Source organism: Triturus cristatus, chromosome 2_1 (assembly GCF_964204655.1).
Source record: "Triturus cristatus chromosome 2_1, aTriCri1.1, whole genome shotgun sequence".
Taxonomy (NCBI): Eukaryota; Metazoa; Chordata; class Amphibia; order Caudata; family Salamandridae; genus Triturus; species Triturus cristatus.
Window position 1 is genome coordinate 735,795,192 of NC_140581.1, and position 17,328 is coordinate 735,812,519.

At 46.9% G+C, this 17,328-nt stretch overlaps 1 protein-coding gene across 2 annotated transcripts in view; it reads left to right on the plus strand.

Moving 5' to 3' along the window:
• The window catches only part of SNCAIP (synuclein alpha interacting protein), a 364,836-nt gene that overhangs the window by 305,616 nt on the left and 41,892 nt on the right, over nucleotides 1-17,328 (plus strand). Inside the window, exon 12 of one of the 2 annotated variants that reach the window (XM_085632668.1) lies at nucleotides 3,359-3,429. The exons of the other annotated variant lie outside the window; for it this stretch is intronic. Coding sequence (XP_085488794.1) covers nucleotides 3,359-3,429 — 71 coding nt within the window. The remainder of the gene's footprint in view (nucleotides 1-3,358; nucleotides 3,430-17,328) is intronic. 2 annotated transcript variants of the gene reach the window in all.

A 17,328-nucleotide genomic window follows, 5' to 3' on the forward strand; every position in this document is an offset into this window, starting at 1 on the left:
AGATCATGTCTAACAACCGAGTCACATTACTATCGACATCAATAGGGATAACCTTATACTTTAGTGAGAATCAAATAGAAAGGCCACCTTTGCTCTTCCAGAACTAGATGACTGTGCTGGCATAGAATAGAAACTATAACCATCATGAAAACATCCAACTCTTTCCAGGTCTCCTGCAATAAAATTATGTTTAAACTTATCTATAAATGACCACCATTCCTCGGATCTTGCTTTAGAGGCAAGACCCAACTAATAACATCAACGTTACCTGTAGGAGACGTTGTAGTGGACCCAACACTTCTTATGCATTATTCTAGGACAAATCACCTGAGCTAAAATAAGTATTATACAAAGAATTGCACTTTTGTCAGTCTGTTTCATTGCAAAACAGTGGTGGTAAGAAATTTTTGTGCAATGCAGTCAAGCCACCAGCGGCTAAGGGTCCAGTTGCCACAAAATTATGAGGTGATGAGGAACAGTAGTCTTGTAGAAGTATGCAAAACGTAAAGCCAAAATACTGCTGGCCTGAGTGTGCGATTTCCTGGAAAAAGAAAGTAAGTTATTAACTAACACACATAGGCCTTTTCGAGTTTATCACAATGGTATTCCCAGTAAATGTTTAAGAAGCATTTTCAATCCAGGATACTCTTCTTATAAAAGGAATTTGTTTAGGATTTAGAAGTTTAAAACCGAGATTCCTGGAAAGCCAATGTATTGGTTTGTTAAGTTGCAGGGCATCTTCAGTTTACAATTCTTCTAAAGGTGGTATGTTTCCCGAAATGCAGTCATAAGGGCATTCCGGAGGTTAATGGTAGGCAATAGCCAACATATCTTTCTTTTGGTATGAGAACACCCATCCCAAGAAACTCCAACATGGCCCTTCATAGAATTAGCATTAAGTTGATACACAACTATGCTGCTCATGGGGTGGCATCAACAGTTTCGCCTCCCACCGCATAAGTCGTTCACCATAACCGGGAGACCACTATTTAAGGAATGACTGTTGTCCGGGGGCTCAGTAGACCTAGAGCAGTTTGTCATTCAGTTTCGACTCAATAGAGTCCAATCCTTTCAAAATGAGGTTCAAGTGCTCCCTTGATAAAACAGCCATACTGTTACAGTGGTACTCCGTGACAGTAGTACAAAGGTCAGAGAGTAAAGGGGGTATCACAGCCTCCCAAGTGTTGGTCCCCTTATCATAAGACACTGGCGCTCTCCTTGTCTGCTTCTTATGCTTTGCTCAAGGCTCAGTATAAAGTAGAATACATCAACAGTGTCTGGCATGTAGTCACCATAATTACAGTTGTCTTCATTTGATCATGCGTTATCACTATTTTGCTGGTATACAGAATGGTGGTATATTTATATCCTGGGCCTTAATGGACTTTTGAATAGAAGTGTACCCCGATTAACTTTATCCTTTCAGAAGAATAGTCCTTCCAGAAACTCCTTGCATTTTCCTTATTTGCAGGTATATCTATATGACAAACACCTTGAAAGTTAGTTTTATCTCACATCATCATAGTATACAAAATCTTGGGAACACATGTTTAATGGGATAATACAGAGGTCTTCAGCCTCCTCTATAATGAGCGCTGCTTCTGGTCAGTGACAGTCATTCCAAGCTAATGAACAAATAAAATAACTGCTAACTTAGTTTGGAAATCAGTCCTCAGTTTGTCATTTTCTCTTAAACGCTTCTACTTTGAATCCCGCTGTCCCACATGTGAGCTGCTAGGTCCTTTTTTCTCTTCCCTGTGCTCACAAGCACAGTGCAACTGACAGTGTGGGGCTGTTTTTCGACCAGTCATGTGGCTTTCCAACTGCATGGTGATTAGTCATGTTGCAAGCTGTGTGTGGTGTGTGTGTTCTTGAGTGTGGGTATTTGCCATTGGTTTGGCCGGCTGCCTCTTCAAGGTTCTGCCCCTCAGTAGCTTTGGCCCCTGTCTGGCATGACGTGGCACCTCTAAGTTCGAAACTCTCTGAATCATCTACTAGGCTAATCTCCATGTCCAAGAGCTACTTACGGATTGCTGGTGAGCTACTGGTGGAACCCGCACTACCCACTGGAGACCCCTAACATAATATATGGATCTGGTTCCATGAAACAAAACCATATTGTTTGCCGCAATGAGACTCTGGGTGGACCAGACCCAGCAGCCACATCGTTTATCCCATGTCTTCTGGCTTGTGTTGTGCTGGTTGTGTTGAAAGCAGAGTCAAGCAAGAAAATGTACATGTTTGTTTGGGATAGAGTGTGGTATAGTGGTCTTATTCCGAAGGGCAATAGGCTTGTTTATTATCTGAAATAGGACTGGATGGAATGGAAGGGCTGTATGGTTCACATTTTAAAGCACATAGAAAAAAACGCATAGATATTCCTACTGTAGCAATGAGTCTTTGTTGTGAGTTCTGTGTAAGTTTGTCATCCTTACCCACCAAATAACTTCCAGCTCATTTGCAGTAAATGTATCTTTCTCTGTTTGGCCGGTTGGACAGTAGTCGTAAAATGATTATCAAACTACTGGATGATACCAACAGGTAATCTATGTGACCTTTGAGTCCGTTTTATTAGGCACTATGTAACAAAATATTCAAATGTGCAAATCTGACACTAAAATGCGCCAGACCCTTTCCACTAAACCTCCATTAAATTGTGAAGTGTTCACACCCTGGAAGTGCACTGATGGAGTAACTTGCAGATTTTTCCAGGTGGGAAAGTAACAGAAAGGGTGATGTGAATACCAAACAAATGGTGAGTGTTCATCTTCTTTGCATGTAGGGCCTTCCAGGAACGGCCATAAACCCTCCTCTAACCTTACATTTGTTCTCACGAAGAAAAACCTTATTTGCAAATCTCACTTAAAACGGTGCCTTTGCAAATGGCTTTTTTGTACTATCTACAAGTGCAGTATCTTTGTAAAAAGGCCACATCTTGTTCAAAACTCGTTATCTATTAGTGTCTGTAGTTGCATTATTGACTTACCAGGCCGTATTAGTGCTTAAAAGAATTACAGATCTTTATTAAGGCGATGCAACTTTGTGAATTCTTGTTTTACATATCCATTGGAGAGAAGGTTCAAGGCATGTTAGTGGCATTCAAAAGAATCTGTTCAAGTGCTTCTGCATGGGCTGCCAATCACAAAAACATCTAATATTAATGACCTATGTGGTTTTCGTATTGGTGAGAGGGCTGCACTGCTGCATAAACGCTCTCAAAAACACAAGTTAATGAATTGAGTAACAATTGCTTTAAATCTTGCTGCTTGCCATGCTTGTGCTACCTTATAATGCCGTTTTTTTGCTATGCATGTAGTACCATGTTGCATGTACTGATTTCTGCATTGCGCTTCTTCAGGGCCCTTACATCCGCTGTGCCAGTCTTTCTTCTAGAATGTTGCGTGAGGACCATCTACATAACTATGTATGGTATGTACGTGGGTGCTTTTGCTGGTTGCAATTTGATTTGCTTTTCACTTTTTATTGCATGTTCGTTTGACATATTTATGATTTCAGTCTGTAAAACCATTTGCATTGTTATCCTCTGAAAACATTCAGTTAACGATTTGTGTTTAATTGCAGAAATATTTTAACTTGCACAACGGCTTTGTTGGTCTTCCCCCTGCCAGTTAGGAAATCTGCAAATCCAGAGTTGCAGAATTTGGCGTTCATGTGATAGTAACGTACATAGCTCAATTCATTATCTTGTATCTCATTTAAGAGGAAAGTAAGGGCATATTCAAACACATCGTCATAGAACCACATTCAAAAGGTGAAACTCAAGGCCAGGTGAACTGGAAATGCAAGATCAATCTAGATTTTCCAATGCAAAGTTCTGAAAGCAGTGCATGTGTGGAATTCTCCATTCCCTTGAAGTTAAGGGGTTGAGCGATTATCTAGCCTGTTTCTTCTCTTGCTGTGGCACTGAAACCACGTGGTAGGATGTCAGTGCAGGCAGGGCTGTTATTTACCGTATACCACAGTTCAGTATACACCTACCAGATGAATGAGTCCTTTTTTTTCATCCCCAAATATTCTCATGTGTTGTCTGTCCATCAAAGATCGCTCCTGTCAAACGGATCCTCTTCAACCCCTACATGGCACTGTTGGTATAATAAAATTGGCTGCTGCACATATGCTGATAACCTCTATCTCTATCCCTACATTAAATGGGGGAAGTTAAATGGTTATGGATTGCCTCCTGAATGTCTGTGGTTGATTGAAGATGAGTTTGGTTTGTCTGAATGCATCAAAAACTGAAATATGCTCCTCCTGAGGTGGCTGCTTTCTTAGGCCTTTCACTTGTTTTCTGTGCCTCATTTCTGCTACCTAGGAATTATTTTTGATGCATATCTGCCCTTTGCATTGCAAGTACACACAGACACAAAAGCAGCCGGTTACTACCTGAGGCTCGTGCAAGGTATCCTCTAAAGAAACCCTCTGATCCTTGAATTGGTCTTGTCCAGGCTCACTGCCAAAATGTCTGTGAACTGCAGTATGCTCAAAATGCTCCCACCTACCTCATATTTCTTCTTACAAATTCTCCAGCCATGAAATAGGGGAACTCTCAGTCCTGTAACTCTATTCATGGTCTGTTAACTTACCCATGTTCCCACTCTGCCAGTTGACCAGACTCTTAAGGTCAGCCTCCCAAAACTGGCTGTTTACCCACAACTTCACAACAAAGGTGTTAAAGGCATGTGACTGCCCGACTAATGCTCCTTTCTTTGGAAGACCCAATTACTGCAGCTTCTCTTCAAAAGCATTGAAATCTGCTTTAGACCAAGTATGGTTCATAGACTACTAACTTTGATTGTTCCTCTCTGGGCTGTTTTTTACACAGCCAGTTTTCTGCCTTGAAGACTGAGCAGCACTATGAAGCTGCCTTAAGCCTGTAAAACAGAAAACAAATAATAAATCATCAGCCACATCTGTCTCATTCTTCTGTTTGGGTAAATGTTTTTGTCATGGACCCTATAGAGTCATGTTGGCTTGTGTTTCTATCACTGCTTCAAAATAATTTTTCTAAGATAAGTATCTAAAAAGATTTTTGCTAACAATAACTCGTTGTTTATTAACTGCTCTCCGTAAATTAATTTTCCCCCTTATTGTTTTGTCCTATTTCAGACATTTGTCAACTCTCATTTTTACACATTCCTTTACCGCTTATTATTTGTACCTTAACAATGCTCTGCCTTTAGTTAGTTTTACTGCGTAGAGGATCCTTAACTGATATTTTACCTTACATTCATTTAGTTTTTCCCACTGGTATGTCATCTTTCTTTGTCTTACATTTTTCAGTTATCTTTCTTGGTGACTAAGCACATTGTTTTATATTATATATTCATTTTCATTGTCTTGGTTTATATTGTTTTCAATTTCCTTCACTTCTTATTCATGCTTCACAACTCTTTTTTTCCTTCTCAATAAAATATTTCTTGTCACATATTTTCATCTTTCTGTCTCAACCTTACAGTTCTGTCTTAATTGCTCATTTGGCCTGTCAGACCTCTATATTTGTCCAGTCTTTCTATGGCGCACTAGGTTTCTTTTATCACTCACTTTCTGATGGATGCTTCTAACTGCAGTGTCACACCTTTAGAAAATCCCCAGGTACCAGACTGGATCCTGAAGGCTTAAAACAGCATTGCTCCCATATGCCAGTAGGCTTAGTCTATGGCTCTTTGTTCCAGCCTGGGAGTGATGAACAGAGCTGCTTATAAGCGCTACCCTTGCATACCGACATCCGTTCCTTTCTTTCCACACCTCCGTATGCTCTAGTACCCTCTCACTTTTTTTCTCATAGTTTGACAAGTTTTTACTTTAATATTTTCTTCAGAAAACAGTATGCAAGAAAATGTTTCCTCCAAAAACTACAGGGTGTAATGCTTGCCAGGACGGTAGCAAACCAACATCTATGACAGACCTACATGTGGTATACTTTTGGTGTTTGATTTCGCAGCACGGCTCGAAGTCATTCAAAGAGTGTGCCTTCATGAATCCAAAGGTGACTTGGGAATGTGAAGTGAAGCTGGATGTCGTCGAACACCATGAGAAATCACACAAGTCCTGGTTCCACTCGAAGTCGCGAGCACAGACCTGCTCCTGCTATCAGGGCATTTCCCATGACCGGTCCTTCCTGCGGTTCAAGTCTGCCTTTAAGTCGAAGCAGAAGCATAAGTAGGCCAAGCGGGTTTTGTCCCAGTACCACCACACTGCCAGAGAAGTTGCAAGGACATCTGGGTATCTTCGTGTCTTATTTCCAGTTCCCTGCTGAGGAGATGATTCCGTATCCGATCCCAATGCATCAAGAGTTTCCCAGGCTATAGACAAAAAGATTGAGGACTTAAAAGAGGTCATGTTGTATATTTTTGGTATTCTTCTGGCTGCCTTTGGTGCGTCTTCGGACCCCAAGGATCCAGAGAGGCCTCCAGTTGGGTTGCCACCAGCAGATCTGTCCATGGTGCCATCTATGCTGCTGGAATCAGTCTAGGGTTCTGCACTGGCTCAGTGCTTACTTTGTAAAGGAGTGTGTGCCGATGCCCTAAAATTCTTCTCAGTAGCCTGCGGCCGTTGCAATTAAAAGTTGCCACACCGCAAAGTCTTAAATCCACTTCATGCCGTTTAATTCACTGCCAAACACTCCCTGCCCATTTAACTCACTATTGCAGGTTCCTGCTTTTTCCCTTTATGACCATTATTCAATTTTTCTCTTTCTTTGTATTTCTTGTTTGTGTGATTTTCCTCTCTCTTTTGTTGGTAAATGTCGGATGAGGAAAAATAAGTGCCGGTCCCCAAAAATAACCACTGGCTCGAATTGAGCACTGCACTGGCTTATGTGCCAACTTCCACTCCGGCACCAAAATTTACACCGGTCCTTTCAATATCAATGCTGGCCCTGATGCCACTGAAGGAGAAACTCATACCAATAGTTGTGACCAACTCCATGCCAAACTTGTATCGGCTTCGACCAAGGTCATGTCCTGAATCTGCCTAGAAGCACCTGGTCCCCATAACGATCTGATTCAGATAGGAAAAAATGCCTTTACCAGGGAGCCGTACTCTAACAACTTCTCAGCTCTGACTGATCAGAGTCTTGGGGAGAGCAGTTGGCCTAACGGCTAGGGCGGTCGACCTCGAATCTGGGGAACTGGGTTAGAGTCTCGGCAACGACGCTGAACATCCTGTGATTCTGGGTAAATCACTTAATCTCCCCGTGCCTAACAACAAAAAAATGAATGTGTTCTCATGTAACGCAACTGGTGCTATGTAAAGCGCACTGATACCCGATACCTTCGTGTCAAGTTCGCGCTATATAAAACTTTCTCAAATAAAAATAACAGCCATGATTTAGCCCTAAATTGTGTTGATGATTAACTTTATACGTATTTACAGAAAGCCAGTAGGTTGGACATACCACCCCTGATACTGGGTCAATCAAGGGAGGGGAGTGCTCATCGCACTCAAAACCGCCCGAGCCCCCGGATGCTACCGAGCGTCCCCGCGACGCACCCATGGACCCTTCACCTGCCGATCCTGCAACTTCTCTTGCCTCCAAACAAGCACCACGCCCACCAAGACGGACAACAGCAACCACCTCAAGTGCATCCTGCTCAACACCCGCTCCGTCCACAGACACGCCGTGGAACTCTGGAACCTCCTCGACACCGCATCTCCGGACGTCGCCTTCCTCACGGAAACCTGGATGAACGACTCTTCAGCCCCCGACATCGCCATAGCCATCCCGGACGGCTACAAGATCATCAGGAAGGATCGCGTCAACCAGACCGGAGGAGGCATCGCCATCGTACACAAGAGCACCATTCGCATCTCGACTGACTCCATCGACGTATTCAACGCCGCCGAATACCTGCACTTCCAGATCCACACCGACCCCAAGACTACCCTCAGAGGCACCCTCATCTACAGACCCCCGGGACCACGCGCACAGTTCTGCGAAGACATCGCCGACTTCATCAGCCCTCACGCCCTCCCCTCCGCCGACTACATCCTCCTCAGGGACCTCAACTTCCACCTGGAGAACAACAATGACCACAACACCACCGCCCTGCTGGATAACCTCGCCAACCTCGGACTTCAGCAACTGGTCAACACCCCCACCCACTTCGCCGGCCACACGCTCGACCCACTCTTCTCGTCCAGCAAGCACGTCACCTTCAGCCACTCCACCGGACTTCACTGGACCGACCACAGCTGCGTCCATTTCAGCTTCAGAAAGAACACGGTCCACAATCACCCGAAGCAGGCTCCCCACAGAAACTGGAGCAAGATCACCGCCGACCAGCTCGCCACCTCCCTCAGCCAGAGCCCACCTGCCAGGACCACGGACCCTAACACAGCTGCCCTCGACCTCACGCAGTGGCTGACCTCCTGTGCCGACGACCTCGCCCCACTGAAGAACCCCCCCTCCAGACCCAGAAGCAAGAAGGCCCCCTGGTTCACCGACGAACTCAAGGACTCCAAGAAGGCCTGCCGCACCCTCGAAGGCCTGGCTCCTCAACAAGACCGCCGACAACAGAACAGCACTCAAACTCGCCACTCGCAGACATCACCAGCTCATCCGCACCACCAAGAAGAAATCTCTGCGGGAACGACTGGACAAGAACGCCCATGACAGCAAGGAACTCTTCAACATCGTCAAGGAGTTCTCCAACCCCAGCACCGGCAACAACGACATCACTCCCTCACAGGACCTCTGCGACTCCCTCGCCTCGTACTTCCACCGCAAGATCGCCGACATCCACAACAGCTTCGACATTTCACCCCCGCACCCATCGGTTGTACCTTCGCGCCCCGCCGCCACCCTCCAGACATGGACCGAGGTGACCCCCGAAGACACGTCACGCATGATGAACACCATCCACTCCGGATCTCCGACCGACCCGTGCCCCCATCATGTCTTCAACAAGGCAGCCTCTACCATCGCACCCCACCTCCGAGACATCATCAACACCTCCTTCAACACAGCAACCTTCCCGGAGAGCTGGAAGCACGCCGAACTCAGCGCTCTGCTGAAGAAACCAACAGCGGACCCGACCGACCTCAAGAACTACCGCCCCATCTCGCTCCTTCCTTTCCCGGCCAAAGTCATCGAGAAGGTCGTCAACAAGCAACTGGCAGCCTTCCTCGAGACGAACGGATCCCTCGACCCATCACAGTCCGGATTCAGAGCCAACCACAGCACCGAGACCGCCCTCATCGCAGCCACCGACGACATCCGAGCCCTGCTCGACAACGGCGAAACAGCGGCACTCATCCTCCTAGACCTCTCCGCAGCATTTGACACTGTCTGCCACCGCACACTAGTCCAACGCCTCAACGACACCGGCATCCAAGGGAAGGCTCTGGAATGGATCATCTCATACCTCTCCGGCAGAACACAGAGAGTACGCCTCCCTCCGTTCCGCTCCGAGGCCACCGAAGTCATCTGCGGCGTCCCGCAAGGATCGTCGCTCAGCCCTACTCTCTTCAACATCTACATGAAACCCCTCGCTGCCATCGCACGCCAACACAACCTCAACATCATTTCCTACGCCGATGACACCCAGCTGATTCTCTCCCTCTCCAGAGACCCCGACACCGCCAAAGCCAGCCTGCACGAAGGGATGACAGACGTCGCTGAATGGATGAACATCAGCCGCCTGAAACTGAACACGGACAAGACAGAAGTCCTCATTCTGGGACCATCACCCTCCGCATGGGACGACTCCTGGTGGCCCCCGGCACTAGGCACCGCACCTGAACCGACGGACCACGCACGCAACTTGGGCGTCATACTGGATTCCTCCCTATCGATGACCAGACAAGTCAACGCCGTCTCCTCAGCTTGCTTCCACAACCTCCGCTTGCTCCGAAAGATCTTCCGATGGATCCCGACCGAGACCAGGAAGACGGTCACCCACGCTCTCGTCACCAGCAGAATAGACTACGGAAACACCCTCTACGCCGGTACTACAGCCAAGCTTCAGAAAAGACTTCAGCGTATCCAGAACGCCTCCGCCCGACTCATCCTGGACGTCCCCCGACGCAGCCACATCTCGTGCCACCTGAGAGACCTGCACTGGCTCCCTGTCAACAAGAGGATCACGTTCAGACTCCTCACCCACGCACACAAGTCCCTCCACGACCTAGGCCCAGGGTACCTCAACAGCCGCCTCACCTTCTACACGCCCACCCGCCGGCTACGTTCCGCTAACCTCGCCCTCGCCGTTGTCCCTCGCATCCAGAGAGCCACCGCTGGAGGAAGGTCATTCTCCTACCTGGCAGCTAAGACTTGGAACTCCCTACCCGTCCACCTGCGGATGACCCAGGACCACCTGGCCTTCAGGAAACAGCTCAAGACCTGGCTGTTCGAGCAGTAGCAGACCCCCTTCCCCAAGCGCCTTGAGACCCTTACGGGTGAGTAGTGCGCGATATAAGTTCCATGATTGATTGATTGATTGATTTAATGTAGTGATACAATGCACAGCTGAGGTATTGGACTTACAACTTCCTACTATGGGAGTCAAGATAGATGCTGTAACTAAAGTTTTGCATCCTGGACTGGCTTCCTCTGAACCTCTGCTGCCATGCACTGTGGCCCTGAAAACGCATTACTGAGCATCTGCCCACCAGTGAGCAGGCAGGGAGCCAAACTACACAGAACTGCGCCCGGTAACCCTCATTTCTTAACAACACCTCACACCAGAAAGTTTGGTGGTTAAAGCTTCCACCAGCAGGGTAAACTCAAGTTCTTTCCCTGCAAACCCCCAGACAGGGTTGAAGATATTTGAGGCATTCAGGAAACACATGTTTTCATAGGGCAGTCTAACCCTGTGGTCAGTCAGTGCCTGCTGTTTACTAGGATGATATTACCACATTCTCTGGAACATGGTCAGCATGATCTCGCAGGCAGTCCCTGAGGAATTTCGGTACTCTCTGGCTCAAACCATCCAGGATGGTGAGGATGTGGCCAAATATCACATGTGATTTGAACAGGGCACGACTGGTTGCTTCGGCAGAGCAGTTGGAGCTAGTGTGGTACTTTGGCATCACGCATGGATGAGATTCACAGGCTTTTCTGGCATCACTTGTTGATTTGATTTTTGACCGGTCTCACCTGTTTGACAAGATGGCTGATTCTGCTTTGGAATTCTTCAAAGAGAGCTGGACCGTAACACATCCCTTGCACCTCTCTGCTCTTGCTAGACACTTACCTAAGCAATCTTGTTCATTATGGAGCTACTCCAGAGTCCATTTAGGGTCTGGGGCAGGGATCAAGCAGATAGCACCCAGGCCACGAGGTACAATGAACTTTTCCCATTTCTCCACCCCTACGACAGCAGCTTTCACACCACTTATTTTGCCATAAGGGTTCATGACAACGCAGTGGGAGACAGGATCGGGCATTTCCTCCAAGAGAGGAAAAATGTAACATCCGACAGATGGGTCCTTCAGATTCATTTAGTGGAGCTATGCCATGCCATTCCTTTCAGACGTCCTGTATCTTCCCTCCACATCGACACAGCTTTCAGAGCAGCACCAGTCCATCTTTCTTCAAAAGACAAGAGATGCAGGCTGTTTTGGCCAAATGATCAATAAAGAGGGTTCCGGCCCTAAAAATAGGGAATGGCTGTCACTCCTGCTATTTCCTCATGCTGATGAAGGACAAAGGTCCTATTTTAGATCTCTGCATTCTGAATTATGAACATCTTCTTACAAAAGGGCAAATTAAAGATGCTCACATTGGCCTTGGGTCTGTCTGCCTTGGATCCATGCAACTGGATGGTGGCTTTAGACCTGCAGGAGGCCTACTTTCATGTGCATGTCAAGCAGTTCTAAGGATGCTACCTGCGGTTCTGTGTAGGTCTGGAACATTTTCGATTTTCCATGCTCCCCTTGGGCCTCACCCATAGCCCTTGGGTGGTCACAAAGGTGATGGCTATGGTTGCAGTTCACCTTCAGAGACTGGAGATTCCAGTTTTCCCCTACCTTGATGACTAGCTGTTAAAGGCGGGTACGCCAGAGTGAGTCATACGTTGAGATGACTGCAAATTTCCTGATATTGATTGGGTTCACTATCAACGTGCCGAAGTTACACCTCTCTCCTCAGAGGCTCCCTTTCAGTGAAGCCATTCTAGATATGCCGGTTTCGGGCCTTCCCTTCCTCACAGCGAGTCTGACATTTTGCCTATGATGGCGATGTTTAACCCTTGGTCAAGGGTCTCGTTGAGAATGGCTCTGAGGCTTCTTGGTCTCTTGACTTCCTGCATTTTGCTCTTCAACTATGCCAAGTGGCATTTGCAGGCTGTGTTGTGGAACCTTAAGTCTCAGTGGACCTAGGACCAGTGGAACCTGCTGAATCCCATTCAGGTTTCTGAAGGGACTGCAAAAGATCTGCAGTGGTGGATCTGCAGTTGAAGCGGTGGCAGCCAGACCCCTCTCCCTGCCCCACCCAGAGCTGACTGTGGTGACATGTACCTCTGCTGGGCTGGGCTGGAGAGGTCAGTGGACTTCCTGCTGAAGATCTGACTCAACAACAAACTGTTGGAGTTGCAGGCCATTCATCTGGTACTGGAAACCTTTCTGCCATTCATCAAAGGGATGCTGCTTAAGGTTCTCACGCAACATGGGGATCTGCAATAAGCGCACAGTTTGGGATCCAGGATCCTGTGCTAAGAGGCTTCTCGTCTCTGGAGCTGGCAGGAGCATCTGGGCATTTCCCTGTTTGTGAACCACTTGGTGAGATCTTTGAACGCTAGGACAGACAAGCTCCATCAATAATTTTCTGAGCTGGAGTCTCCAAGAAGATGGAGATGTATTCCAGCTAGAGTGGAGCACTGGACTCCTGTATGCCTTTCTGCTGCTGCCTCTCCTGCCCCGGGTTCTTAAAAAGATCAGGAATGACTGGTCCCAAAATATTCTAGGGGCTCTGGGTTTGGCCAAGACAGTTTGATGTATGGAACTTCTGGACATGAGCATCTGACCTCCGACCAGCCTACTGCTTAGATGGGACATCTTGTTGAAGTAAGGCAGGGTCTTGTTCTTGAACCTGCGCAGTGTACCCCACCATTAATGAAGGTAGAGTGGCGGCAATTGCCTGCCTTCAGTCTTCCTCCCAAAGTTGTGGATGTCATTTTTACTGGCAGACGTCCCTCTACAAAATCTATCTACTCTATTCACTGGGAAATGTTTGTGGCCTGGTATGGCAGCCATTATACGGACCCATTGCACTCTAGACTCTCAGATGTCTTGTAGTTTGTTGTATTTCTGGCCCAGCAAGGACTTTCAGTGGGCACTATTAAAGAGTAATTGTCAGCCCTTCAGCCATTTTCATTTGCCAGACCAGCCTCCCTTGTATAAATCACCTGTTGGGATGAGGTTTATAAAATGTTTGTTTCCCCTTGGACCCTTTGAGATTCCGTAGTTCGTTCACAATTTGGTCCTCACTTTCCTCATATGCACTCCCTTTGAGCTGATGCACAGCTCCCCGCTTTGTCTCCTGACCTTGAACTGTATTGCTTGTTGGATTAACTTCAGCTCATCGAATGAGTGAGCTCCAAGTTCTCTGGGGGCAGTCACCTTTTTCTCAGATAAACTGATGCTGTGGACCAGGACAGACTTTTTGACAAAAGTTGTGATTCCTTTTCACATTGCACAATCTAGCACTCTCCCCCCGTTCTTTGCTCCTCCTCACCCCGCAAAAGATGAAGAGATATTCCATTATGCGGACCCTAGGAGAGTTGTGAGCTTTTACATTGATCGCACCAAAGACCATTGGGTGTTTGATCAGCTTTTTGTGGGATCCTCTGGGACATAGGAAGGTAATGCTGTGCAGAAAATAACTTTATCAAGGTGGGTAGACCTCTTCATTAAGTTGTGCTGCACACTGGCCATAAGCAGCCACTGGAAGGGCTGAGGGTCCATTTCAAAATGCACTGATATGCAGCTACCACTACACTGGCATGCAGAGCGCCTGTTCTTGATATCTGTCAGGCTGTGATGTATGCATCAGCGCACACGTTCACGAAGAACTACTGCCTTGACATCCAGGTCCCACAGAAAGGCTACTTCGCCCATTTGTCCTGCAGGACTTTTTGATCTGAGCCATTCCACAGACCCGCTACCTTTTGGAGTTATTGCTTTGGTATCTATTGTAAAGATAGAATATCCACCAGAAAGAATTATTGAAAGCAAGTAACTTGTTGTTTTGCCTCATTTCCAGATCTTTCATATAACTGTATATTCTTCTGGCAGATGAAGAGTCCTTTATCCCAAACTTCTAACATGTCACTGGGATGCCTGACTCTCATTTTTGCAACATTCTGGTGCTTCATTATATCTCCTGGACTGTATTTTCCACACACTGTATGCAAATGGAGTCCCTTCTGTCACATATATTCTTTAAGTCAAACACAGTCTTCTTCTTACATGGGTCCATTTTCGCTCATGCCCATCTACTGCCTATGGCACTTTTTTTCCTAATTATTATTAACAACGTATATCATATTTTCCACACAAAATACTTCTTCAAATAAACAAAATCGCTATTAAAACAGTGTGCAAATCCTTATAAAAACGGAAAGCGTGTAAAACACTGAAAAAGACGATCAACAGCATGAAATCTAAATTGATCCAGGTTATAACTTGGGTATATAGCTATAACTTTTTGAAAAGATAGATTGAAGAATCGCTCCTCAAATTTGAGGAGACCTCCAAATGTTCGCCACTGCAGCGTACCTTCTAAGTCGCGTACCTTCTAAGCCGCTATTGGATGTTTTAACTGGTAGAGTTTGGGTCTGAGTGTGAATCTGATATCCTGTTCTGCATTTTGACAGAGATAATATCGAAAATGTAGGCTGGGTATGTGGATTTAGTAAGCTCCCACCTCTAGATCGTAGACCTCAGTTGAATTGTGCCGCTGGGGCAGGTCGTGTTTTTCAAATCCCAAAATAATCTTTTATGACTTTGTGCTGTACAGAGGTCAGGTTAAGTAATTTTAAAATGAAGCCATTTAGTACTGTAGATGATAGAATGACAGCTTGGCCCAAGGTGATTCTGAGCTTGGTGTTCAAGGGTAGCAAGTCCTTGACAGCAAAGACTGGTGATTGTGGTTATCTGCGGCTTCGTTGATTTTTTGCTGTTAATAGCCATCTCAAGGCTTTGCTGCGTCTTTACAGGGGCAAGATCAATCCCAACTGTGCGGGTCACTGAAAAAGGAGAATATAAGGAGGTGAACAGTCAAGGGAATGTTTATTCTGATCTCTATGTAGATGCTACAGGTTCTCCTACATCCACAAGTAAACTTCCACCAAGCAGTCCACGTCCCAGGATTGTACGAATCACCATGCAGATCCAGTAGTATCTGTGTTGTTTGGGAATAGTGCACATGGCAGGTCGTGACGACCTACCTCCATATATATGCTTCACTGTGAAGCATGTGTAGCTTATAAAAATAAGGGGTACTGGGCTCACTGTTTCAGAATGCCAGAGGGATGAGGTCAGTGAGGATTAACCGTTATGTTTTTTAAATTATGGATACTTGTCTTGAAGATAATAAGACTGCATCCAGAACCTTTGCCTATTTTTGTTTATGTAATTAGAATTTTTCTCTCAGTCAGTCTCTCTCATGCTCATTCTGTCACAGCCAAGCAGTTTCTAAAATGAACTGCCATGCACACTTGGCTATTTTTTAGAGGCCTAGGTGTTGGTATGTATGCTATTTGCAGTATCTTGCATTGTTGCTGTGAAAACCTGTAGATTGAGATCGAGGAACGGAAGCCACGCCTGTATTTCTGCAGGACTCTGAGGAATATTCTCTTCCAGGGTCTTTTGTGTTTCATTCTTTGATCCTCCGTTTTGATATTGTCTTGGCACTTCCAGTGAAAATTATTTTCTAAGGCTGCAATATACAAAGCCGAATTTTTTAATCTACCTGGGTGCAGACTCTGGTCCACGGGGCGGCAACGCTGTAAGTCTCCCCTGCCGCCGAACGACATCACCGGCCGCAGTTGGGGGAGACTACAGCTCCCAAGAATCTTAGCGGCACCATACCACTTCCGCCCACCAGCGCGCCCGGAGGCGCTTCAAAAGCAGAGGCTCCCTCGGTGGAGCGGGGGCACCTCTCTAAGGCTGCAATATACAAAGCGGAATTTTTGAATCTACCTGGGTGCAGACTCTGGTCCGCGGGGCGGCAACGCTGTAAGTCTCCCCTGCCGCCGGACGACATCACCGGCCGCAGTTGGGGGAGACTACAGCTCCCAAGAATCTTAGCGGCACCATACCACTTCCGCCCACCAGCGCGCCCGGAGGCGCTTCAAAAGCAGAGGCTCCCTCGGTGGAGCGGGGGCACCTCTCTAAGGCTGCAATATACAAAGCGGAATTTTTTAATCTACCTGGGTGCAGACTCTGGTCCACGGGGCGGCAACGCTGTAAGTCTCCCCTGCCGCCGAACGACATCACCGGCCGCAGTTGGGGGAAGACTACAGCTCTCAAGAATCTTAGCGGCACCATACCACTTCCACCCACCAGCGCGCCCGGAGGCGCTTCAAAAGCAGAGGCTCCCTCGGTGGAGCGGGGGCACCTCTCTAAGGCTGCAATATACAAAGCGGAATTTTTTAATCTACCTGGGTGCAGATTCTGGTCCACGGGGCGGCAACGCTGTAAGTCTCCCCTGCCGCCGAACGACATTACCGGCCGCAGTTGGGGGAAGACTACAGCTCCCAAGAATCTTAGCGGCACCATACCACTTCCACCCACCAGCGCGTCCGGAGGCGCTTCAAAAGCAGAGGCTCCCTCCGCGTCGCGGGACGCGCGCTGGTGGCGCCGGGCTAAGCCCGGGCAAAGGACGGGCAGTCTGTGGCCGTCCGGGGCAGGCTGAGGCAGGGCAGGGCCATAACTATTGGTTGTAGCACAGAACACAAGCAAACTCTTTATTCAAAGTGTTGTCTTGGGATTTGATTCACTTGTTTTTATTTTAACTGTGTACTTCTGTTTCTGTACGTGTTATTGTCCTTAGATATGGGAAAGCATACGTCTGTTCAAGTTCATAATGACCCTAAATCTAAAATTGCTGTCAATACTCCTCTTCCTAGTTTGACAGCAATTGATCCTATGCTTCAAAAAACAATCGGGGTGGTGTCATCAGCTATCCAAAGTACTGAAAGGCGCCTCTCACTTCCAGTAGGTATGCTTCCCCCTCTTTCTGCCACTAATGCATCGATTCTTACAACCAACTTACAGGAGTCAATAATAGTTCCATCTTTTATTGGCCTTCCTGAAGTCCGACCACTACAAGTAACTAGGGACAGCATAAATCCTCTTCAACAG